Here is a 23,614-nt window from a genome sequence, read left to right on the forward strand (position 1 = left end):
CCGCTCACGGCCGCGTGCTTCCGCCGCTACCAACATGGCGCCGGTGCGCGCCCGCCGCCAGCCCCGGGGAGCGCCGGTAGGGACGGGGTTCGGGTGGGGTGGAGTGTGTGTCACCGGTGTCCCCGGGGAGCGCCGGTAGGGACGGGGTTCGGGTGGGGTGGAGTGTGTGTCACCAGTGTCCCCTGCGCCGCCGTGCCCGCTCCCGTGTGCCCGGTCCCCGTGTGCCCGTGTCCCATCCGCCCGGTACCGATGTCTCCGGTCCACGTGTGCCGGTGCCCCTGTGCCCGGTACCGGCATCCTCGGCACCGGTGCCGCCGGTAGCCATGTCCCCGGGACCGGTGTCCCCAACCCCCGTGTGCCGGCCTCCCCAGTACTGGTGTCACCAGTCACTGTGTGCCGGTGTCCCCAGGCCCCGCGTGCCGGTGTCCCCAGTACCGGTGTCCCCAGCGCCCGTGTCCCCAGTACTGCTGTCCCCAGTGCCGGCGTGCCCAGTACCACTGTCCCCAGTGCCAGCATCCCCAATACTGGTGTCCCCCGTACTGCTGTCCCCAGTTCCAGTGTCCCCAGTACCGCTGTCCCCAGTGCCGGTGTCCCCACCCGGGCCAGCAGTGCAGAGCAGCAGTGTCCTAGCACCGCTGGCACACCTGTCATCTCACTGTGTCCCCCGCTGTCCCCAGGTCCCCGCGCCACCGCTGCCCGCCTTCCCTGCCGCCGAGGAGGACGATGGCGCCGAGGCCGAGCCAGACACGCGGGCCATGGTGCGGGCCCAGAACCAGAAGAAGAAGAAATCCGGGGGCTTCCAGTCCATGGGTGCGTGCGGGGGGGTGGGACGGATGGGACGGGATGGGACGGGGACCATCCCCTCCTGCCCGCGCCCCCTCACCTGTCCCCGTCCCCGCAGGCCTCAGCTACCCCGTCTTCAAGGGCATCATGAAGAAGGGCTACAAGGTGCCCACCCCCATCCAGAGGAAGGTGGGTGCCGGGGGGTGGCGGGACCCTTGCCCTTGTCCTGGAGTGGCGGGACGGTGACGGTGACAGCGGTGTCTCGCAGAGCATCCCCGCCATCCTGCGCGGCCGGGACGTGGTGGCCATGGCACGGACGGGCAGTGGGAAGACGGCGTGCTTCCTCATCCCCATGTTCGAGCGGCTGAAGGCGCCCAGCCAGGCCGGGGCACGCGCCCTCATCCTCTCGCCCACCCGTGAGCTGGCCCTGCAGACCCTGAAGTTCACCAAGGAGGTACAGGGGACAACGGGGGACAGCGGGGACAACCGGGGCGAGTAGGGACAACAGGGTGAGGGGTTTGAGGGGTTTGGTTTTACCCCCCCGCCAACATGTTTCTTTCTCTCCCTGCAGCTGGGCAAGTTCACGGGCTTGAAGACAGCCCTGATCCTGGGAGGTGACAAGTAAGCTGTCCCCATGTCCCCCACCGGTCCCCGCTTCCCTAAAGCCCCAAAGCCCGGTGAGGGGCTGAGCTGCCCCGTGCCACCCCAGCTTCTCCCTCCTCCCGCAGGATGGAGGACCAGTTCGCCGCCCTGCACGAGAACCCTGACATGTGAGTGGGGGCATGGGGAGGGGACCCGGTGGGGAAGCGGCCCCCAAGAGCCACCCACTGCTTGGGGACATCACTGGGGTTTGCACACCCGGTGGACACGTCCTGGTGTTCCCTTGGAGCACCTTCCCATGCTCCCCACAGGGGACAAGGGGGTCTCTATTGGGTCGTCTTTGATTTGGGACCTGCACGTGGGAGGGTGCGGGGACACCTTCCCCCCCGGTGGGGTCCTGTCACCAGCTCTGTCCCCACAGAATCATCGCCACCCCCGGGCGCCTGGTGCACGTGGCAGTGGAGATGAAACTGAAGCTGCACACCGTGGAGTACGTGGTGTTCGACGAGGCTGACAGGTCAGCGGGGCGCAGGGGGGTCCCCGGGGGCGGCAGTGTCCCCACAAGTGGCGTGAGCGAGGTGCACGGAGGGACCGAACAGGCGCTGCCATGTCCCCTGTCCCCTCCCCTGCAGGCTCTTCGAGATGGGCTTTGCTGAGCAGCTCCAGGAGATCATCGCCCGCCTCCCCGACTGCCACCAGACTGTCCTCTTCTCCGCCACGCTGCCCAAGCTGCTCGTCGAGTTTGCCCGGGCCGGTGAGGAGCCGTGGGGCAGATGGCGGCTGGGGGCAGGGCTGGACCTGGGGGGACCCTGGGGACGGGGACACAGTAGCACATCCCACACGTGACCCACGTCCCGCGTGTCACCACGTCCCACAGGTCTCACCGAGCCCATGCTGATCCGCCTGGATGTGGAGTCCAAGCTCAGCGAGCAGCTCAAGGTGAGAGGCGCTGGGGTCCCCTGAGGAGGGGACAAGGGGGGCCGATGTCAGGCGTGGGGACGCGGGGGGGGCTGAGCTCTGTCCTCCCTTGCAGCTGGCTTTCTTCCATGTGCGCGGGGACGACAAACCGGCCGTGCTGCTCCACCTGCTCCGCAGCGTGGTGAAGCCCCAGGACCAGACGGTCGTCTTCGTGGCCACCAAGCACCACACGGAGTATCTCAAGGAGGCAAGTGACATTTGGGGGTGCCCAGCACGTACCCCTGTCAAAGGGCAGGCTGCCGGGGGTGCCCGAGGCCCCTTTCCAGACCCACGTGGGGTCTGTGTCTGTGGGAACCTCCCTGCTGGAATCTCCACCTCTGGTCGAGGAAGAAATTCCCGAGCATATGATTGTGGAGGTGCTGCATCCTGGGAGAGTGCGGGAAGCGCAGTGGGATTTGGGGGTCCGGGTGGGCACCCTGGGAACTCAGGGCCGCGGGGGGCCCCGTCCCTTGGCTGAGGGCGCCTGCCCAGGTGGGATCTGATCTTTCTCACCCTCTCCAGCTGCTGACGGCCCAGGGCATCCGCTGCACACACATCTACAGCTCGCTGGACCAGACCGCCCGCAAGATCAACATCGCCAAGTTCGCCCAGGGCAAATGCCCGGTGCTGCTGGTCACCGATGTGGCTGCCCGCGGGCTCGACATCCCCATGCTGGACAATGTCATCAACTACAGCTTCCCCGCCAAGGCCAAGCTGTTCCTGCATCGCGTCGGTGGGTGCCGGTGCCTCGCGCAGGGCTCCTTGCACCCGGGGGTCCCCCAGGGGGACAGGGAGGGTGCGAGTGGGCTGTCCCTTCTCCCCTGTTTTTCCCATCCCTGTGGCCTGCTGGGCTGGCACCGGTGCCCCTGACTTGGTGGTGATACCTTTGGGGCAGGAGGTCGCCGTGTTGTGACACGAGGAGACAGGCTGGGGACAAAGCCGGGGCAGGAGTGTCCCTGATCTCCCAGCTGGACTGTGGGGGGCTCTTGGGGGCAGGGCTGGTGCCGTCCCTTTAGGATGGCACGGGGTGGGCTTCCCTTTGCCTCCTTGCCCAGTGACCCGCAGCCCCTTGCCAGCCATGCCCACCTGGTGACTGTCATGTGTGTGGGCTCCCAGGGGCGCCAGTGGGTCCCTTCCCGGGTGGGGGCAGGCTGGGCTGGCGCTGGGTCTGGTTTCTCACTCTCCTCCCCTTGCCAGGTCGTGTGGCCCGAGCTGGCCGGAGCGGCACTGCCTACTCGCTGGTGGCTCCCGATGAGATGCCCTACGTCTTTGACCTCCACCTCTTCCTGGGCCGCCCGCTCGTCCTCGCCGGTGCCCAGGAGATGCCCGCTGGTAAGGCAGACCTGGTTGCAGGATTGGGGTGGCTGCGCCTCCCCCCAAACTGGGATGCTGGCTACGTGGCCACCGGGGTTTTATCCTTGGCCAGTGCTGGAGTTCGCAGTCTCGTGGTTGGCATTTGCGCAGAGGGGTGATATGCTCTTGTTACTGGGGGGCAACTGGGGAAAATGGGGTGCTGGGGACTCCGATGCACCCCGTGCTGATTGAACACCACCGACCTCCTTGTGGCTGGTAGCCCTGCTCTGGGAAATCCTGGATTGCTGCCGTGCCCGCTGCAACAATCCCAGGGTGGGTGCCAGCGAGGTGACACTGTGTCCCCCGGGCTGCAGATGCCGGCGGGGTGCTGGGCCGCGTCCCCCAGAGCCTGGTGGACGACGAGGAGTGCCTGCTGCTGACGGACCACGAGGGCTCGCTGGAGCTGCGCAGCCTGCGCCGCGTTGCCGACAACGCCCACAAGCAGTACCTGCGGTCCCGGCCCGGCCCCTCGCCCGAGTCCATCAAGAGGGCGAAGGACCTGGACGTGTCCCAGCTGGGCATCCACCCGCTCTTCAGTGAGTGCCTCGGGGACACCGAGGGAGGGGACGTCCCCTCAACCAAGGAGCTAATCCGTGCCCCTCTCCATGCCCGCCTTCCCCAGGCGCTCGCTTTGAAGACACCGAGCTGGAGAGGCTGAAGATGGTGGACAGCATTAAAACCTACAAGTCCAAGGCAGTGAGTTGAGACCCGTCCTGGGGCAGGAGGTGCCTGGGGTGGGGTGGAAAGGTCCATGTGGCCGGCCCTGCAGCTCACCGGGGCTCACACTCTTGCAGACCATCTTCGAGATCAACGCCACGTCCCGGACTCTGGCCAGCACCGTGATGCGGTCGAAGCGGCGCCACGACCATGCCCTCATCGAGAAGTACCAGCGCGGGCAGCAGGAGAAGCGGGCAGCGGCTCTCAAAGGGCAGGGGCTGTGCCCGCCCTGCCCTGGGCCCGAGGAGGGAGAAGAGGAGGAGGAAAACCTCCAGGTAACGGGGCAGGAACGGCGGCGGAGGGGGGGGGGTTGCCGTGGGAGCTTCTGCAAGGTGGCCCCCGGGCTGTGCCAGGGTTCAGGGCCAGGGCAGTGACTGGTGGGGGAACATGGCTCCTCCACTCCCCCTGCTCTTTCCAGGACGTGTTCTCCACTGTGGTGGGCCAGAAGCGAAAATGGGACGGAGGGGGAGAAGACGGCGCCAGGAAAAAGCCGCAGCAGCCGGCGCAGCAGGACAATGACTTCTACATCCCGTACCGGCCCAAGGACTTTGAGAGCGAGAGGGGGTGAGTCTGGGAGGGCTCCCGCTGCCGTCCTGCCCCAACCTGCGTGGGGGGCTGCTCTCACCGCCCACCCTTCGCAGGCTGAGCATCGGCGGCGAGGGCAGCCCCTTTGAGCAGCAAGCAGCCGGAGCCGTCCTGGATCTCATGGGCGACGAAAACCACAACCTCAACAAGAGCAAGCAACTGCTGAAGTGGTGAGTGGCGTCTCGCCATGGGCTGGGGGGGAAATCAGGGCCGAGGGTCCCACCGCCCTCCCCTCTCTCCCAGGGACCGCAAGAAGAAGCGGTTCGTGGGGCAGACAGGCCAAGAGGACAAGAAGAAGGTGCGGACGGAGAGCGGGCGCTACATCAGCAGCTCCTACAAGAACAACCTGTATCCTGCCTGCCTGCGCCGTGGCGAGGGCTGGGGGCGGGCCTGGACCCGCCAGCAGCCGTGTGCCATCATGCCCTGCTCCTGGGGATCCATCCCCTGCCGGGGCAGGGGCCTGGGGAGGAATCCTGGATGGAGTCCGTGATGGGTTGAGTGATGGGGAGTTGAGCTTTGGGGGGGTCGAGCGAGGGGGTGCCACCACATGTTCCCTTAACCCACCCCGACCCAGCTATGAAAAATGGAAGCAGAAATACAAGGTTGACGAGCGGGATGAGGATGAGGGACACGTACAAGGCAGGGAGCAGTTCAGAGGGAAGCGCAGGCGCGGGCAAGGTGAGTACATGCGGCAAGCGATGGAGCCTCCCCATTGTCCCCCCCGACGTTGCTTTGCCCTCCGAGCTAAGCTCGGCTGTGTCCCCCCGGCAGGGCCTGGGCAGCCCCCGGCCCAGGGCAAGGTGCGCTCGGAGCTGAAGAACAAGCAGCAGATCCTGAAGCAGCGCAAGAAGGCGGCCAAGCAGCGCTTCCTGCAGAGCGGGGGGCTGAAGCGCCTGAAGGCCCGGAACCGGCAGCGGGTGCAGGAGCTGCGGCAGATGGCCTTCGGCCGGCGGGTGGGGGCCACCAAGAAGGGCAAGCTGCGGAAGAGGGTGTAGGGGAGGGGGCCGTGCCCCAGCGGCCTCCCCCGCCTCTGGGCTGGCTGCCAGGGAAGGAGACTAAATTAAATACTCGGCTGGTTTTGCATCCTGACTCCTTGTTGTCCTTGCCCTGAGCGTTGTGCCTGGGCTAATTCCTTCCGCCTCGGGCCGCCCCCAGGTGCAGTCCCAAAACAAGGGGTGCTGCAGGTCCACAGCTGGGTTGTGTTTTGGCAGGAGGCAACTTTGAGATACCAACAGCCTGAAGGCGAGCGGCAGCTCCCCCTTCCCCCACGGCCTCGCTCTCTGGGGTGCCCGGGGGCTATTCCTGGCCCAGGGGCACCCTGGCACCCCCCTGGCGCAGTGGGCGGGTGCTGGGGGCTGCAGGCAAGCCCTGGGGACACAGCCCCGGCTCCCTGGGGCGCAGCTCGGCACAGATGGCAGCCAGGTCCCGCATGCAGAGCAGCACCTGCGGAGATGGGAGCCTGATGCCACAGCTGTCCTGGGATGTGAATGTCCTCATGTGTCCCCCCAGCCCCACGACAGAGGGCTGCACTGACCATGTCCAGCCGGGCCTCAGTGTCCTCCAGGGCCACATCTGTGGGGACACTGAGCCGGGCGGTGGCAAGCTGGAAGAGGTTGAGCACGGCCAGCTTGATCTGCCCCAGCAGCAGGGTCTTCTGGGTGACCGCGCTCTGGATGTGGGCCCAGCAGGACTCCTGGGGGACAGTGACAGCCCTAGGTCCCCCCCAGCCACTGCCCTGTGTCCCCTGCATGCCCCCAGCTGGGATGGGGGACCCAGGAATCATAGAATCATAAAACGGTTCAGGTTGGAAGGGACCTTAAAGATCATCTCATTCCACGCCCCCTGCCCTGGGCAGGGACACCTCCCACCAGCCCAGGTTGCTCCAAGCCCCGGCCAACCTGGCCTTGAACCCCTCCAGGGATGGGGCAGCCACAGCTTCTCTGGGCAACCTGGGCCAGGGGCTCACCACCCTCAGAGTGAAAAATTTCTTCCCAATATCTCATCTAAATCTTCCCTCTTTCAGTTTAAAATGGTTCCCCCTCGTCCTAACGTTCTGCTTCCTGATCCAGAGTCCCTCCCCAGCTTTCCTGGAGCCTCTTTAGGGCCTGGAAGGGGCTCCAAGGTCTCCCCGGAGCCTTCTCTTCTCCAGGCTGAACCCCCCCAGCTCTCTCAGCCTGTCCCCACAGCAGAGGGGCTCCAGCACTCTCACCATCTTTGCGTCTGTGTGTCCCCCCAGTTGCTGATGACCATTTCTGGGCACGTGGGGACCCCCAGCTCAGCCCAGGGGGTGCCACCCGGCTTCCCACCACCCCCACGTTGGGCATCTCCCCCCTGCAGCAGGCTTGGGGTCCATACTGCTGCCCCTCTCCCTTGGGCACCCCACGTCCCTCCTTACCTCCTGCAGCACGTCATGGTGGGCAGCCTCCAGGCGTGCGCGGAGCCGGGTCAGCTCGTCCTCGGTGCGCAGGAGCTGGCTGCCGGCCTCCGCCTGGTACCGCTGGAGCAGTGCCCGGCCGTGGGCCAGCCGCTCCTGCCCAGCTTCTGCCTGCTGCGCCAGGGTTGCCCGCGTCTCCACCAGCGCCCCAAAATGGGCCAGCATGGCCGGGACGTCCTGGAACTGGGCAGCAGGAGCAGGCTGAGAGGCTGCAGGAGTTGGGCGGAGGGCAGATGCCATGGACAGGGCTGAACCCCCTGCAAGGGGTCTGGGGATGTGCAGTGTGTCACCACAGGATGGGTGTCACCGCAGGATGGGGACCCCCACGCTCACCTGCCCCATCCTGGCCAGCACGCCCTGCAGGTAGTCCTCGAAGCCACGGAGGCTCCGCAGGTGCCGGGCCAGGCGCTCCCTGAGCTGTAGCAGCCCCTCCAGCTCCCGGCGCAGGCGGGTGGTCTCGGCACCCTGCCCTGCTGCCCGCGCCTCGCCTGCCCGCCGCAGCGCCCGCTCCTGCCTCGCTGCCGAAGCCTGTGGCATGGGGACAGGGTCGGCGTGGGGACAGGGTCAGCGCGGGCCCCGATGGCCATCCCGACCCCAGCCCCCTCCCCGGCACCTTGAGGAAGGCATCGAATTTGAGGACGACATGCCGGAGCTCCTCTTCCCGCTGGCCCAGCTGCTGCCGGCGCTGCGCCAGGCGCTCCATCCTCTGCCGAAACTCCTGCGGGACCGCCGGGTGCTGAGAGCATCGTCCCACGCCGGAGCACCCGAGGCAGGGACGGACACCAGCTGGGGACATGCCCACTGGCCGCTCATCTCCCCCAGCACACTGCAGCCCCCGGGGAGGGGGCAGATGGAGGGGCCGGGGGCCGCCCTTACCTGCCGCTGGCTCTGCAGTGCCCGCTCCACCTCCGCCATCTCCCGCCTCTTCTGCAGCAGGCGTGTGGAAGGCAGCAGCGTGGCAGCGTCACACGTCGGCACCGTCCCGCTGTGGATCACATGGAGGTCATCAAGCCCCGGTGGGGAGAACACAGGCAGGGGCACCCCTCACTGTGGCATGGCCGGGACCCCCCCCAGGGACCACCAGTGCCGGCTGGGGCTCAGCACAAGGGGCCTGGCCCGCTCTCCCCTCGCTTGGGGAGCCCCAGCCCCACTGCAGCACCCAGGGGTGGACAAGTCACGGCACAACCTCATCTTTCTGATTAGACTCCAGAGAATCCCCCTACCTCCCCTGCTCTGCTCGCCGGGGGGGCGACCTGTGTGGAAGCCACCCAGGACCGTGTTGGGCAGCACGTGGTTGCCCGAGTGTCCTGGCATCTCTGGATGGGGTGCAGGTGGAGACAGAGCCCTGATCAGGGTGCCCTCTCCTCCCTGGGTGCCCCAGCTGGGGACACACCACAGCCCGCTGCCTGGGGACCCAGCACCCACCCAGTGACACCCCCGCAGTGACACCACCAACCCCCCTGCAGTGGCACCCTGGGGACCCCGTGGTGGGCGATGACCGGGGACGCAGGATGTGCTGGCCCCGCTGCCGAGCCCTTGCTCGCCCCCAGCCAGCAGCACCCGCGGCGGGAGCCGGGGGGAGGACGGGGAGGGGGGGTCTCACTCACTGCAGCCGCAGCTTGTCGCGGAAAGCTGTGCGCAAATACTCCTCCAGGTTGAAGGCCATGTCGCCTGGTGGCTCCTCCTCGCCGAGGGGCCAGCACAGAGGAGCAGGACGCAGGACGGCAGAGATGGCGGCGGCACAACACCAGAGTGTTGCCATGGGCAGCAGGAGGCTCCCGCAGCTCCCTGGGATTTCCTGAGCATCGCGGCGAGGCAGAGGGAGCTGGGCACAGGGACTGCACCAAAGCTCCTCGGGGACAGCCTGCAGGTCGGTCCCACTGGCAGCCCTCTAACCGCACTCCAGTCCCCCCGCCAGCGCTCGGACCCCGCTCCAGCCCCTCAGAAACGGCCATTCAGAGACCACCGCACACAACTGGTCCCCAACTGCTGTCCCACCACGTGCTCCGGTCCCCCGGTACCTCCTCAGCTCTCCTCCATCTCACACCATTCTTACCCACACCCCAGGGAGGGCTCAGACCCCGCCGCTTCACCCCCGATGCTCCCCTCTGCCTGCCCCAGGAGTGCCTCCCCCCCACTCCATGTGCCCTCGGGTCCCCTTCATCTCTCCCATGTGCCACCAGGTCCCCTCCACTCCCCCCATCTGGGTGCTCACCCCCCCCATTACCCTCCACACACCTGGATCCCTTGTGCACTCACTTCTCCATCACCTTCCACGCACTCTTTTCACTCCCCACTCGACGCAGTTCGCTCCCCCCCGGCACACCCAGCGCCCTCCGCCCCCCTCCAACCTCTGTCCCACCCCCATCCCACCCTGCTCTGTCCCGCCATCACAGCAACGTTTCAGACAGACTTGGAGAAAAAATATTTATAGCGAAAAAAAAAATTAAGCCTCCCGAGAGCCAGCACCATCCATGACCTGCCCGTCCGCTGGTTGTTTGTTCCATTATCCCGGGACCACTGTGTCCCTGTGGCAATTTTCTCCATCACACTCCCCGCGACCCCAGCACCGCTGATGGTGACCAGTACAGGGACAGAATCCTGTACTGGTATTTGAGTCCATCACAGGTGACAAGATGAACGGGCTACTGGGACCCACTTCCTGAGCTCTGCCTGCGCTGGGTGCCACCTTGTTAAAAAAGGACACCTGAGACAAAGAGGAAGATGAAAAGAGAGAAGAAATGGAGAAACAAGGCTGGGGAAGGATGGAGGGAGAGCTGGGGAAGGGGCAAGTGGAGGAAAAAGTGGGGATGGTCCGACTGCACCATCCCGCTGAGGGACACTAACGGTCTGCGCTCACCCACACGGCAACGAGGACGTGTTTGAGGCTGGGCGTCCAGCCGGGGTTCCGTGTGCTTCTGCACCAAGGGATGGAATCTGTATGCCTCGCGTCTCTTCTCCCCTTGTTTCCTGCGGAGAGACCCCGCCGTGCTGTTTGCCATCGTCACCTACGCAGGGCACAGAGAAGTGGCATCTCAGAGCCAACAAGCCAAACAGGAATCCCTCCCTCCCCGGCAGCTGCTCCTGGAAGACCCACAGATGAGCTCCTGCCCCAAAACTCAGCCAGCGGCAGGCACCGGGGCTCACCCCAGTAAGGCAGTTGAGGTAAGCAGCCTGGACGCTATTCCCATTCACCAGCGCCATTGCCTTGCGCTTGGTGGAGCTGCTCGTGGTCTCCTCTTCCCCCTTCCCCTCATCCTCCTCTTCTGAGTCCACCAGCACTAAGACACCCCCCGAGTCCCGATTCCTGTGAAGAGCGGAGCAAGCAGAGGTGGGCTGCAAGGCTGACAGCCTGCCCTGCCCCCTCCCTCCAGCCTGCGCCTCCCCTGTCCTTGACAACCCTCTACACCGAAACGACCCCTTTCGATGGACTCTCCCAACCCTGCACTAACCGTGTCCAAAGAACAGTTGGTTTCCAACCCTGCTGGCAGCACCACCACCAACAGCATCCTGCACTGCTTCCCATTAGTCTTCCAAAGCCCTCCATTTCACACATATTAATGTCCTAAACTGCATGAGCCCCTCCCAAGTGGGGTTATTCTCCCCTCCCATGCAGATGGGGAACGGAGGCCCTCAGGAAAGAGTCTTTCCATGCCGCAGCACCACAGCTGTGGGAACAGAACCGAGAGGGGCAAGGGAAGGGAGAGGGGTCAGGAAGCGTGGCAAGCAGGAAACGGAGAGGAAATCTTGGTGTGCCTGAACTCCAAGGCGGCACTCGTTCACGTGCACCTATCAGACATCCCTCCTGAGGGGGGAAGGACGTGGGCAAACACCCACCCAGGGCAGCAGACTGCCATTTCTATTTACTCTCGAAGTCGCCGGGCTCACCTGCACTGAGGAGCAGCTCTCCTGCACGGCCTCCTCCCACACAAATGGGTGCCAGCACCATCCCTGCACATCCCAAAGTGATGCCACTCCTGCTCTGATGCCAAGTGCTCCCCTCTCTCCCCACCCTCCTGCTCCCTCGCCCACACCAAGTCTCACCCAGCCCCACTATCCCCTTCCCGCGGGAGGCACAGCTCCCGCCCAAGGACAGCTTTGCTCTGGTGTCAGCTCCTGCCTCCGAGGTGGATCCCTGCCCTACAGCGAGATCACCTCTGCCAGGAGACGGACTAGTGAGGCCACACGGGACTGGGCTGAGGAAAATCAACACTCACCTGAACACAGCACCTGAATGGGAGAGAAGGGAAGGGAAAAGACAGCATTAGAAACTGGCCCCAGAGCGGTCCCCGGGGCAGCGTGCTGCTGGTTTTACTGCACAACCCCTGCCAATTCTGCCTGCGGGAGGAGGGTCTCTGGCAGCCACGTGTAGAGGCATGGATGTGGAGGTGACCTGCCCACATATGCAATGAGAGCGTCAGAGATCACAAGGAAAGGAGAGACGGACCACCACAGTACAGCTCCCTGGAGAAGGCAAGAGGAAGGTGCCTGAAGCACTCAGCTGGCGAAGGGCCTTGTGTTTCCAACCCATCTGCCTCCAGGGCTGACAGAGCTTTGACCGGGAGCAGGATGAGACCCAAGGGCTGGGGTGATCACCAGTGGCTGACTCCAGCACACCAGAAGGGAACAAGCAGGTTAGGCATAAAGGCGCAAGCCCCTCCCTGGCTTGCGCAGAGGAGAGCTCCTACCTCTCAGGCACAGGAGGGGATTGCAGTACAAGATGACGCCGGTGACGGTGAGAATAGCCAGCAGGGACAGGATCACCCCTGCACCCACGACCCCAACAATGTTCACCGGCTCTGTGGAGAGAAGCAGAGGCATGGGAGGCCAGCTTGTCACCAGATCACGGATGGATGAGGAAATCTCAATGCAAGCAACACAGCAGGTCTCGGTGCTGTCTCAGCTCCCATTTCCCATCATTGCAACAGTCCCACCAGCACTAGGGCGAGAGTTTCAGGCACTCGTGCTTCATTGACATAGAAAACACCACAGCAAGGCCATTATTTCTGTGCCCACAAGCATTTAGTGAAAGTAAATCAACCCTTGCCCATTGCACCCTGACCAGCTTAAGCCTTGGAGGTGCTCCTCTGCGCCCAAAACCTACGGGAGGGACGAAGGGTGCTCCTCACTCAGGCCCACTATGCCAAGGTGAGGGGAATCAGGTCTTTTCACCCCGGGATGAAGGGAGCCAGTCCTCCATCTACACTTGCTGTGGAGCATGGAAAGCACCAATGGGCAAAGAGGGCTCTTAGTGGCAAATGGAGTCCCTTGAATTCTCGCCAATGGCCCCCATAACTGTATCCCCAAGTCCTCCTCACTCCCCGCCGCAGCAACCCCAAGTAGCCCCACTCACGCTTCACCATCAGGCAGATGAACTACTCCCTCAGCCCCACAGGGTTCTGTGCCTTGCAGACGTTAACAGCCGCCGTCGGTGCCCTGGGAGCAGTTCCGGACGGTGAGCCAGGACACATTGCCCTCCTGGGCGATGAGGTACCTCCCTCTGGGTTGGATCTCCACCTTCGGCTGGGTGATGTCCCGCAGCCAGGTGATCCTCGCTGCCAGGGTGCTCTCAGTCACACAGCACGTCAAGGTCACATTGTCACCCACAAGGCAGGTCTCTGGGGGCTCTGATTCCAGTGAATGTATTTCTGAACAGCCCAAGGGAAAAAAAAAAAAAGAAAAAGTCAAGGAGGGAATGAGGAGTTTAGCATAAAAAGCAATCAGCCATCTGACTGATTAATAATCACTAACAGAAGGAAGTCAGACAGGAGTCTGGGACTTGTACGCTGTGGGTTTGGCATTTGTCTCACTCACAAGACTTCAGCAGCCTTCCAAAGAGTGTTCTGAGCAGCTTTCACACTGCTCAGTCCCTGTTTTGATACCTGTCTTTATATCCCCAGGGAAGAACGGTCGGAGCGCAGCCAGTGGGAAGATGGCAGAGAGGAGAAATGCAGCCCAGGGATCTTCCTTGAGATCAGCAGAGCTCTTGTGTAGCCCTGACAACCCTCAAAGGATAAATACAGCTCAGGTTTTCAAAAGCCACTTCAGTCAGACCCCTCAGATGCTTCAAGGGGGCCTGGGGGCACGCACAACCCTTCTCCTGTAAACCCAGCCCTAACAAACCTAATCTCAAGCGGAGCAAGGCACTAAAACCACCTCTCGCTTCCACACAGGTGTGAGTGCTTGCAGAGGTGAAAAGCTTGGTGTGGGGAAATTTGTCGGCCGCTGAAGATGTACCCAAAACACAACTCACCTGCAACTATGCCATGATGGATCCCAGCTGCAGCACTTCTGTGCTTTGTGCAGTCACCTCTGCACGAGCCAAGCCCTGCCATACTGCCTCATTAGCATCTACCCCTGCTGTAAGCACCCGTAAGCCTGGCTTGAAGAGAATGACCTGGGTGACTGTCTGCCTCACCATTAGCAGGCTCATTAATAGTTAATAAGGTAGGCAAGTCAACTCACTCACCTCCACAGTGCTCCTCCCCGCTTGACAACATGGCTCCCAACACACTCAAACACTTTGCGGTGGGAGAGGTAGGAGCTGTTCAGCATTTCCACATGGATGTCTGAGGAGCTCGTGGAGCTGATGACCCAGCTTGAGTCCTCTGGATCATGTCCCCCTTCTCCCCTGTGCAGGGTGGGGTGGGGGTACCCCCCCAGGCCAGCTGCAAAACAGCTGCAGCATCAGCCCCGATGAGGAGGTCTCAGCCCAGCACTTTGGGGTTGAGTGCGGTGGATCTATCAGCAAGAACAGCACATGGTCACAAACATTTCCAAGTCACAGAGCTCAGCATCTCAGGGCTGGAACCCCTGCAAGTGCTTGGTTTTGCTGTCACTCCCCTTGAAAGGCTTCCTGGTTTCCCTATCTTGGTCCCTGACCTGCGTCCCACAGCCCCAGGGAAACGCAACTCGGAGTGACAGTCAACAGGGACCAAGCAGGAGGCTCACGGTCCGTCTCGTTCAGCACTTCCTTCCAAGCGTAGTTGCCTTCGTCCTGCACACGCAGCTCTGTGATGCGCAAAGAGCTGTTGTCTGCCAGGGAGAAACAGATGTTTTTTGGGGGAAGGCGACCCTCGAGGAGAAGAGTGGGGGGAAAGAGAGTGGGTCCCCTTGAAACCAGACCACCTCGGTTGCTTCTTTGGAGACATTTCGGCATAAGAGGAGGATGCTTCCTCCAACCTTCCCAAAGACCACTTCCTCTGCTCCTGCAAAGCAGAAAGAACAGTGGTTGGGAAATAGGGAACCGGTAAAGCCCTATTCTGTCAGCAAAGACCTGGACATCTGATACAGAATCACAGGACTGTGTAGGTTGGAAGCGACCTTTAAGATCGTCAAGTCCAACCATCAACCTAACACTGCCCAAACCACCACTAAACCATGTCCCCCAGCACCACATCTACCCCATCTCCAGGGATGGGGATTCTATCGCTTTCCTGGGCAGCCTATTCCAATGCTTGACAACCCTTCTGGTGAAGAAATTTTTCCTAATATCCATGTGAAACCTCCCCTGGCGCATCTTGAGGCTGTTTCCTCTTGTTCTACTGCCTGTTACTTGGGAGAAGAGACCGACCCCCACCTCGCTACAACCTCCTTTCAGGCAGTTTTAGAGAGTGGTAAGTTGTAGACAGCGATCACCCTTATAACCCAATATAAGTTTGATATTTATCAACCCTCTGGGGTACTTGTTAGGGGAACTCTTTTTGGAGATCCCCTTCTACCAGCCCCCTCAGCGCCTGCCCCACAGGGGAGCTCCCCTCAGGAGCACGGCGGACTGAGGGACCGGCTCTAACAGTCGCCCACGCACGGTCGCCGCTCCTGTCCCCTCAGCCCCCCGCTAACCTGCCGCCTCCCGGCGCGGCACCAGCCTCCAGACGCAAAGGGCGAGGAAGAACCGGGCTGGCAGCGTCGCGCCGGGGAGCCGATAGCCCCGTGCCGCCGCCGACACCACAGCCTCCCGCGTCGGGGAGGCGGCGCTGCCTGTCCTCCGCCCCGGCGAGCGGGCAGGGGAGGGCGGGCTGTCCCGGACCGTCCCGCCTGCTTTCCCCTGCCCGCTCGCCGGGGCCCGGGAAGGGGATCGTGTATCAGTCCCCGATCCGCCATGTTGGGCGCCCGCCATCTTGGACGCCCCCCGACCCCGGCCGCCATCTTGGGCAGCCCCCTCAGAGCGGCCCGAAGGGGGTTTCTGTGCCCCGGGAGCCAGGCACCGGGCTCGGGTACAGTCCAAGGATCGGGAAGGTTTAATACAAGGAGGCTGGTGTTTCCTGAGGGCAAAACTCAGTGAAGGTAGTAAGCTTCTCCCCCCTTCACCCAGAGGTTCTTGCATAATTCTGGATCCGTCTAGGTCTACAGAGGGATCTGGACAGGCTGGATCCATGGGCCAGTGGTGTGAGGTTCAACAAGGCCAGGTGCCAGGTCCTGCACTGGGGTCACAACAACCCTGCCCAGCAGCACAGGCTTGGGGAGGAGTGGCTGGAGAGCTGCCTGGTGGAAAAGGACCCAGGGGTGTTGATCGACTGATGGCTGAATATGAGCCTAGGTGGCCAAGAGGGCCAGCAGCATCCTGGCCTGTATCAGGAACAGTGTGGCCAGCAGGGCTGGGACAGTGATCGTCCCCCTGTACTCAGCACTGGTGAGGCCCCACCTCGAGGGCTGCGTCCAGTTTTGGGCCCCTCACCACAAGAAAGACATTGAGGGGCTGGAGCGTGTCCAGAGAAGGGCAGCAGAGCTGGTGAGGGGTCTGGAGCACAAGTCTGCTGAGGAGCGGCTGAGGGAATGGGGGGGTTCAGCCTGGAGAAAAGGAGGCTGAGGGGAGACCTTCTCGCTCTCTACAGCTCCCTGAAAGGAGGGGGTAGCCGGGGGGGTTCATCTCCCAAGGAACAGGCACTGGGACAAGAGGAAATGGCTTGAAGTTGTGCCAGGGGAGGTTTAGGATGGATATTAGGAAAAATTTCTTCACCGAAACGGTTGTAAAGCACTGGAACAGGCTGCCCAAGGAAGTGGTAGAATCTCCATCCCTGGAGGTATTTAAAAGCTGGGCAGACGTGGTGCTGGGGGACATGGTTTAGTGGTGGTTTGGGCAGTGTTAGGTTGATGGTTGGACTTGGCAATCTTGAGGTCCCTTCCAGCTTAGATGATTCTATGATTCTAATTCAACCACTTAAGAGACAACCCAAAAAGCAGTGGGAGCGGGAAGAACAGTGATAAATGACTGTGAACCATACCACATTCTTGGGTATGGGGGGGGGGGGGGGGGTAAAAAAAAAATAGCAGGCAGCAGCTTAAGCCAAAGCTGGAGAGGAAGGAAGAAGAGAACAGACCGAAGAGGGGCTGGGAGGAGGACGGAGTTGGAGAGGGTAAAGGCTGAGCCTCTCCACAGCTGGAGGGGTCCCAACGAAACAGACAGCAAGGAAAGAGAAAGATACAAATGTTTTCAGTTTCTTTAAAGCTCCCCCTGGCATCCCTGGGGTGGGTGTCACAAAGCACAGCCAGTGTGCTGTTAAATTTCGGCAGCGGCTGCCCTAGGAGAAATTGCCCCGATGACAGGGTTTTGTGCTGACCGATGCCAGGTGGACCCGATGGTCCTGCATCGTTCACATTTGCAGACAGCAGCTTCCAGGCTGGTTTGTTGTATGGAATAATACACAGATTACTTCTCTGCGTAACCCCACAAGGGCTGTACGGCGCGTAGGTACCCTCGGGCTCCTCCGGGACACCTTACAGCCAGGGGAAGGCATAACGCAGCCAGCTCTTCAGCAGCCGTGGGCTAAGGCGTGCTGAGATCCACGGGGCTGCCCCCGCTGGGCCCTGCCACATAAATTATAAACTAATGAATGCCTGGGCCAAGGCCGTAAGCAAGGTCAGTGCTGCTGTGGATAATCGCTCTGACAGTGCTCGCCGCGGCTGCCCGCCTGGGGGCGCCACAACAGCCGGAGCGGGGGAAGGCCGGCGGCGCGCCGCCGCCAATGGGAGCGGAGCGTGGGGGCGCCGCCGCCAATGGGAGCGCGGGGGCGGTCCGCGGCGGGCGGTGATTGGGCGGCGCGGGCGCAGTGCGCGGAGCCGCAGCAGCAGGCGCAGCCATGCCGGTGGACCTGGGGCTGTGGAGCGGGCCGCTGAGCCTCACCGAGGTGGAGCAGAAGCCGGCGCACCCGCTGCGGGTCAAGTATGGCTCCGTGGAGATAGACGAGCTGGGCAAGGTGCTCACACCGACCCAGGTGAGCGGGGCCCGGCCCAGCGCTCGGGGGTGTGGCAAAATGGCGGGAGAAGGCCGGGCCTCTTGCGCCTTCGCTCTGGCAGCCCCCATCGGAGCCTCGCCGGGTGCGAGAGGAGGAGAGCGGTGCCCTGCTTTTGGACTCGGCTCTTGTAGCGGGGCGGCGCGGTCAGGCCTGGCTCCGTACTGCAGGGAGATCCCGGCGGCACTAGTAGGCTGAGTGCGGAGCTGGCTCGGATGGCCTTGAACTCCGCGGGTGTTGCTGCCAGCGCTGGTCGCAGTTGGCCTCCATGTGCCTGGCTGGTGCAGGCTGCGTGGTGCAGGCAGCAGGGCTAGCTGTTTGTGCTATAACGCTGTCATCCTTCTAGGTCCAGCATCGCCCCACCAGCATTGAGTGGGATGGCTGCGATCCCCAGAAGCTTTACACCCTGGTTCTCACAGACCCAGATGCTCCCAGTAGGAAGGACCCAAAGTTCAGGTAATGGGGGTGGGCAACTCTGTGTCGTGCTGGGCGAAAATGGAGCATCGCTCATGGTCTGAGCAGAGGCTTAGAAGGAGGTCGGGCATGTGCTCTGCTTAAGGGGCAGCCGTGAGGCTGTGGCATGGGATAGAAACAGTGTCCTTGCCTCTCTCCTTGAGACAGGGACAGCATGGGGAGGAGCAGCTACTTTTGCCAGGGTTGTGTGGAGGTCTGGCGTAGCTTGGAGAAACACAGCATCTGGTGCTCGCTCTAATGTGGCACATGTATGAGTCAAAATTAGGTCTGTCTGTGCTAGCAGGGGAGTCTTAAAGCTGGGACCAGCTCACCTTTCTCGAATCAGGTTCAGAAGTGTGTGGAATAGCCACTCTGAGGGCACAGGCTCTGGGTTTCGTGGAGCCGCAAGGTGGGATGACAGAGCTGATATTGACAGGCCCTGCATCCCAGAGGAAGCAGTACCTGCTTTTGGACTGCTGCTCTTTGGGTTCGGCAAACCAGGAGCAGCAGCTGTTAGCTTCAGTTATCCTCCACTGAGAGCCTCATGGAAAAGCAGCACCTTAGAGTAATGAAGGACCTTTGCCAGGGCTGTGGTGCAGTCTGATTTTTTTTTTTGCCTTCTCCTTTCAGGGAATGGCATCACTTCCTGGTGACCAACATGAAAGGCAACGATGTGGGGAGCGGGACTGTGCTGTCAGATTACGTCGGCTCCGGCCCTCCCAAAGGAACAGGTCAGTGCCCGGCTGCAGCAGGTCCCGTGCTCCAAGTGCTGTGAGGATCAAATGCGGTGCACAGGGGAGGGTGGCGAGGCCTGCAGAAGGTTGGGGTGCTGTGTGGCCGGGCAAATGGTATGCTGCCCTGCAGCGACAGCCCGTGCAGGACTCCCTGCAGTCGCTTGTAGCCACAGCCAGCACAGACACGTGTTGCCACTGTCCCCTTGCTGCCTGGGGACAGGTCTGCGCTGGTCTGCCTGCAGTGTTGCCTGGTGGGGGCAAGTGCTAGCCTAGGCAGGACAGGAGCTGTTCAAGCATATCTAGTGCGTCTTCTCTAAGCTCCTTTAGCTCCATCATACTTAGCCTTCTGATTCTGGAGAAGGCAGCTGTCTATTTCCCTGTGTTCCCCTTTTCTTTCTCCGCATTCCCCCTTCCTTTCCCCTGGGGTCACTTCAGAGCAAACCTCGAACCCGGGCACTGGAGGTGACTGGCACTGGTGACACTGTCTCCTCCCCGCAGGGCTGCACCGCTACGTCTGGCTGGTGTACGAGCAGCCGAAGCGCCTGACCTGCAACGAGCCCGTCCTCTCCAATCGCTCTGGTGACAAACGAGGGAAGTTCAAGGTGGCTTCTTTCCGCAGCAAGTACGAGCTGGGGGTGCCAGTGGCTGGCACTTGCTACCAGGCGGAGTGGGATGACTACGTGCCGAAGCTCTACGAGCAGCTGTCGGGGAAGTAGGGCCAGGGCAGCTGACGCAGCACTGTGCAGCACCCCCCGCACCCCTGGAGATCCGGCCGGTCCGAGCACGTCGCTGTCCTTTTGTTTGATTAGTGAGTTGAACGCAGCTGCTCCCGCACTGCCCGCTGGAACTGTAACCCTGTCACTGTCCCTGTGGTCCAGACCCGTGCTGTGCTTCAGCTAATTCCTGTAGGTACAGGTGATCGCTAGCTAGACCAGCTTCCGACAAGGTGTCCCTATAAGGGCCACCCCCTCCGGGCTGACCTGCTTAAGGGAAACCAAAGCCTCTGTGAATTCGTGTCCCTCGAGAGCGTCTCTGCTGTACTGAAACGTTGTTCTGTGGCAGTGGTGTGGGTACAGAACCACTTCTGGGTTGGTGCTGGCTGGGGAGTGCCCCCTTTCCAGGAGGGGATGGCAGTCTAAGGGAAATCCCTCCTTCTTTTTTAATTTTGTTTTTACCCTCAAGTGTTGGGCCAGTGCCTCCACCAAGTGAACCACTGGAGTCGTGAAGGTGTATCTGGTAGGAGGAGGCAGGGAAGCCGGTGTATAGCACTGCCTTCTGCTCTCTGTTGCCACTCGAAGCCGAGAGACCACTTAGTTTTGTTCAAGTTCTGTTGTGACCTCATGTAAACGTGCCCTTTTGCTCACAGTGCAATTAAAGACTTACCAAGGTGGATGGTGCGGTTGCTTTCTTGGGGGAAGAGGTGAGGGTTTACGGGAGCGGCTTGGTGGCAGCGGGTTCCTCTGACGGGAGCTCCTCCCTCCTGGCAGCGCTGCCTGAGACACTTCTTGCCGTCGTACCCAGAGCCTAGGAACGAAGCTCAAAGCAGTCACGTCTTTCTATCCTAAATCTACTTTATATATTATCTGCATATCTTTCTATATTAAGTCTTGTCTGGAGGTGCAGCTTGCTCTGCAGAACAGCAGCCCCGCTGGGTGTAGCCCCAAGCTGGCTGAGACTGAGCCACAAGGATTGATCCCTTACCCTGGTGCTTGGCGCGATGAACCCCAGCCCCTCCGTGGGGCAGCCCTCTCCTGCTTTCAAGTCCCTTCCCAAAATCCCCTCGGCAGCAGGCACCCACTCTACCCCACATCTATGTCCCTGCTGCAGGCAGCTGGTGGATCAAAGCTTAAAAGTGCTGGAATTGCTTGTTAGGGCCCTGTTACAGCGACCTCCTGCTTGCAGCGAGCAGGCGACAAGTGGGGAGGACACGGCAATTAGGCCAACGACTAAGCACAGTTACAGTTCAGGGCAGATGGAGCGCTGGCAGGCTGCCTGTAGAGATTCCGGGAGGACATTTCTGGTTCCAGGGTGTCTCTGAGCCGCTATTCGCCCATCGTCATCAGGGCAATTTATGCCCTGAGAACCTCCCATCGCTGTTACCAACCTTGACCTTCCTGCAGCCGATGGGGCAGCCTGTGCCCGCGGGTCCGTCCTGTGCCTTGGCCACTCTTAAGGCGCCCCACCACCTTCCACCCCTGGAGGAGGCCTCCAGGGAGCCCCATCTCTGCCTGGGATCTCCTCACCCCTCCTGCTCCCTGGAGGCCTCCTGCCCTCCCTGCTGCTCTCAGGAGCCCACCCCACGGCAGCCCAGCCTGGACAGCACATCTCTGCTCCTCGGAGAAGCACCACCACCGGCTTTACTGACCTGAAGCTGCTTTCCGGCCAAGCTGCAGGTCCCGGTTGTTTTCCTGGTCCTCCAACAGCTTGCAGCGAGGCCTGATGGTGTCTCCTGAGCACTTAGGGCAGAAAATAAACCTTTGGTCCAATCTGACATCTTTAAAAGGTGAAAAAAGATGAAGGCAATGTAATTTAATTCATGGACTAGAAGCCTTGCCCCTGTTTTAAACAGCTTCCTTTCTCCATGGTCTGCACCCAAGTGGGCTGAGAAACAGGCACCAAAAACCTCAACGTGCTGCGGCGAGGCCCTGGAAACGTCCAAGTGACTCCGTAACCAAGAAAGGTGGCTGGTTTCTGCCCCAAGGGAGTTTCTCAACCCAGCCATTAAAACACTGAAACAGGATTGAGGGTTTTTCAGGAAAAAGTCCTGACCAAGATCCCCCAGAATAAAGGCGTGGGGTGGGTGGGGACCTGCCTGAACTGCTCTGCTTCCCTGGGAGCATCCAGCCCGGGCTGTCCCAAGGCTGGAAGCAGGACAGAAAAGGAGCCACAACTCATTAACCTAATAAAAACCTCCACTGTCAAGAAAACCAGGTTTGGAGCAAAGCCCCCGAGGTCCCGGCAGGGACATCTCACCCCTTCCTGCGCCCGCGCGAGGGGGGAGCGGAACTGTCACCTCCCTGTCCCCACCTCCGGACTCTTCCCGCAATGAGACAGCGAGGCGTTGTGATGAACACTTTTATTTACAAATATAATTAAAAGCTCTGACAGTTAATTCATGCTCTTCCTTGGAACCTGAAAAATGTTTTTGTTGGGGTTTTTTTTTGTTTGTTTTTTTTTTTTTTTTAAAGTGCATGCAAAAGAAGTAAAGCCTTTTTTTTTTATCTTTTTATTGTAAGAAAATACACAGTTTGAAAGTGTGAATAATGCAATATTTATGACCAAGATCATGGGGTCGGGGGTGGACTTGGGGGAGGAACGAAAGAAAACAGAACAAAAAAAAAAAAAAGAAAAAAGGAAAAAAAAAAAAAAAAGAACAAGGGCTGGGGATGGTCTGACAGTGTTGAACTCCAAGTTCTGCACTGGAGGGGGGGGTGGCTGGGAGCAGCAGGGAAAGGGCCGGGGGGGGGGGGGGGGGGGGGACGGAAAGAAGTAAAAAAATTTTTGATCAGAGAAACAGTTAAAATACAATATGAAAATAAGTAAAAGCTCTCCTTAAATTCCTTCTATACACAAAATACACGATTTGACAAAGCCCAATTTGTGCTACTGGGATCCCGTGGGCTCATTTAAGTGTATTCACATTCTCTGCGACAGCAGAAAATGATTATGATACAATCAAGAATACGCCGAGGGCCGAGGTGGCGGCGTGTCCCCCCCCCCGCCCCGGCATGGTTCTTCTAAAAATCACCACGTCTTCGCCCCGCCCCTCCCCACCCCCAAAAAAAGTAATAATATGTCACCACTGATATGTACAGCACGATTAAGGTTTTTTTTTTTTTTCCTGTAAAATGTATCAAATTTTTCAATCTTTAATAAATTTTTTTTTTATTATTATTATTTAATTATTCCTGATGAATAAATACCAAAAAAATAAAAATAAAATAAAATTATGCAGCAGCTAGTTAAGGTAAGGCTGCGGATTTAGTCTCTCTCCCCCTGGGTTTGTATATATCATTTGATTATTATTATTTTTTTTTTTTGCTTGTACTTTCATTGATTGGTGGTAAAAATGAGTGATTGCTCAAAAGCAACATACATCCACTTTTTTTTTTGTTGTGTTTTTTTTTTTTTTTTTCTCCATTAAAATTGTCTCCAAAAGTTTTCACTGAAACATTTTTAATCATCGCACAGAGACATCGATACTGTGACGTATGGAACAGACCGCCAGGAGCTGTCCTGCGCCCGGCCCGGACACGGGGAAAGGGGGCCCCTGGTGGAGTAAGAATATACAGGCACTAAGTCCGACACGATGTCAGTAAGAGAGACAGAAAGAGAGAGAGCACGCCCGTTAACATGGGGAATGTTGGTTTTGCAAAGTTTTCTCATTATTTTGTTTGCTTTTTGTCTTTTTGTTTTGTTTTTTTTTTTTTTTTTTTTTTTAAATGGCAAAGAAATTTAATCTCATCTATAGTCCTCCTTGGGATATTCTAATGTGACCAAATTCCCAAAGCCCATTCGCAAGCTCTCCATGTCAAACGTTTCGATCTCTCGCTCCTGCCTTTCCAACAGAAACTTTATCCTCTCGCTGCGTTCCTTCTGCAGGGCGGCGAGCTCCTCTTCGATCTGAAAGAACCAGAGTCAGCACAGCACGACCGCCCCGGCCGTGGCAGCTCCCCGCGCCCCAGGAGAGATCGGCATGGAATGGTTTGGGCTGGAAGGGACCTTAAAGCCCATCCAGTCCCAGCCCCCTGCCCTGGGCAGGGACA

At 60.3% G+C, this 23,614-nt stretch overlaps 5 protein-coding genes across 10 annotated transcripts in view; 2 read left to right on the forward strand and 3 right to left on the reverse strand.

Annotated features, from left to right (window-relative positions):
* The first annotated feature begins 8 nt into the window (after nt 1-8).
* On the forward strand, nt 9-6,078 carry DDX54 (DEAD-box helicase 54). Of its 2 annotated transcripts, none has more exons than XR_012589749.1 (20): nt 9-76; nt 678-810; nt 902-972; nt 1,052-1,237; nt 1,355-1,404; nt 1,512-1,553; nt 1,805-1,900; nt 2,016-2,137; nt 2,261-2,322; nt 2,417-2,548; nt 2,863-3,073; nt 3,538-3,672; nt 4,008-4,229; nt 4,316-4,389; nt 4,488-4,685; nt 4,829-4,964; nt 5,086-5,165; nt 5,239-5,343; nt 5,570-5,673; nt 5,767-6,078. XR_012589749.1 is itself a non-coding variant. In XM_074606200.1 (20 exons), the coding sequence occupies exons 1-20, from the start codon at nt 35-37 to the stop codon at nt 5,988-5,990; spliced, it is 2,469 nt and encodes an 822-aa protein (XP_074462301.1). In that variant the 5' UTR covers nt 9-34; the 3' UTR covers nt 5,991-6,078. The 2 variants fall into 2 exon arrangements, 1 of the variants encoding a protein (XP_074462301.1); XM_074606200.1 differs by having other exon boundaries at nt 4,829-4,974; nt 5,052-5,165.
* CFAP73 (cilia and flagella associated protein 73) lies at nt 5,593-9,298 on the reverse strand. Of its 2 annotated transcripts, XM_074606201.1 has the most exons (7): nt 9,037-9,298; nt 8,306-8,414; nt 8,043-8,147; nt 7,763-7,957; nt 7,391-7,612; nt 6,530-6,688; nt 5,593-6,438 (listed from the first exon to the last, which is right to left on the reverse strand). In XM_074606201.1, exons 1-7 carry the CDS (start codon nt 9,189-9,191, stop codon nt 6,292-6,294), a joined length of 1,092 nt encoding a protein of 363 aa, XP_074462302.1. In that variant the 5' UTR covers nt 9,192-9,298; the 3' UTR covers nt 5,593-6,291. The 2 variants fall into 2 exon arrangements, with proteins under 2 accessions (XP_074462302.1, XP_074462303.1); XM_074606202.1 differs by lacking the exon at nt 6,530-6,688.
* A 355-nt stretch (nt 9,299-9,653) lies between these two features.
* On the reverse strand, nt 9,654-15,548 carry VSIG10 (V-set and immunoglobulin domain containing 10). Its single transcript, XM_074606899.1, is given in 13 exon segments — nt 9,654-10,136; nt 10,290-10,437; nt 10,567-10,736; nt 11,647-11,659; nt 12,118-12,228; nt 12,783-12,846; nt 12,848-13,077; nt 13,895-13,915; nt 13,918-14,089; nt 14,091-14,194; nt 14,375-14,492; nt 14,495-14,637; nt 15,272-15,548. Coding segments are annotated over 13 exon segments (1,656 nt in total). The 3' UTR covers nt 9,654-10,051.
* A 1,854-nt stretch (nt 15,549-17,402) lies between these two features.
* Nucleotides 17,403-20,238, forward strand: PEBP1 (phosphatidylethanolamine binding protein 1). The gene is made up of 4 exons (XM_074606835.1): nt 17,403-17,643; nt 18,008-18,117; nt 18,745-18,845; nt 19,347-20,238. The coding sequence occupies exons 1-4, from the start codon at nt 17,509-17,511 to the stop codon at nt 19,562-19,564; spliced, it is 564 nt and encodes a 187-aa protein (XP_074462936.1). The 5' UTR covers nt 17,403-17,508; the 3' UTR covers nt 19,565-20,238.
* A 3,008-nt stretch (nt 20,239-23,246) lies between these two features.
* TAOK3 (TAO kinase 3) overlaps nt 23,247-23,614 on the reverse strand; it is a 94,865-nt gene continuing 94,497 nt past the window's right edge. For all 4 annotated transcript variants that reach the window (XM_074606831.1, XM_074606833.1, XM_074606834.1 and 1 more), the window contains one exon: nt 23,247-23,471. In XM_074606831.1, the coding sequence (XP_074462932.1) occupies nt 23,310-23,471 (162 nt within the window). In that variant the 3' untranslated portion in view covers nt 23,247-23,309. The remainder of the gene's footprint in view (nt 23,472-23,614) is intronic.

The sequence above is a fragment of the Larus michahellis genome, chromosome 13 (genome assembly GCF_964199755.1).
Source record: "Larus michahellis chromosome 13, bLarMic1.1, whole genome shotgun sequence".
Classification (NCBI taxonomy): domain Eukaryota; kingdom Metazoa; phylum Chordata; class Aves; order Charadriiformes; family Laridae; genus Larus; species Larus michahellis.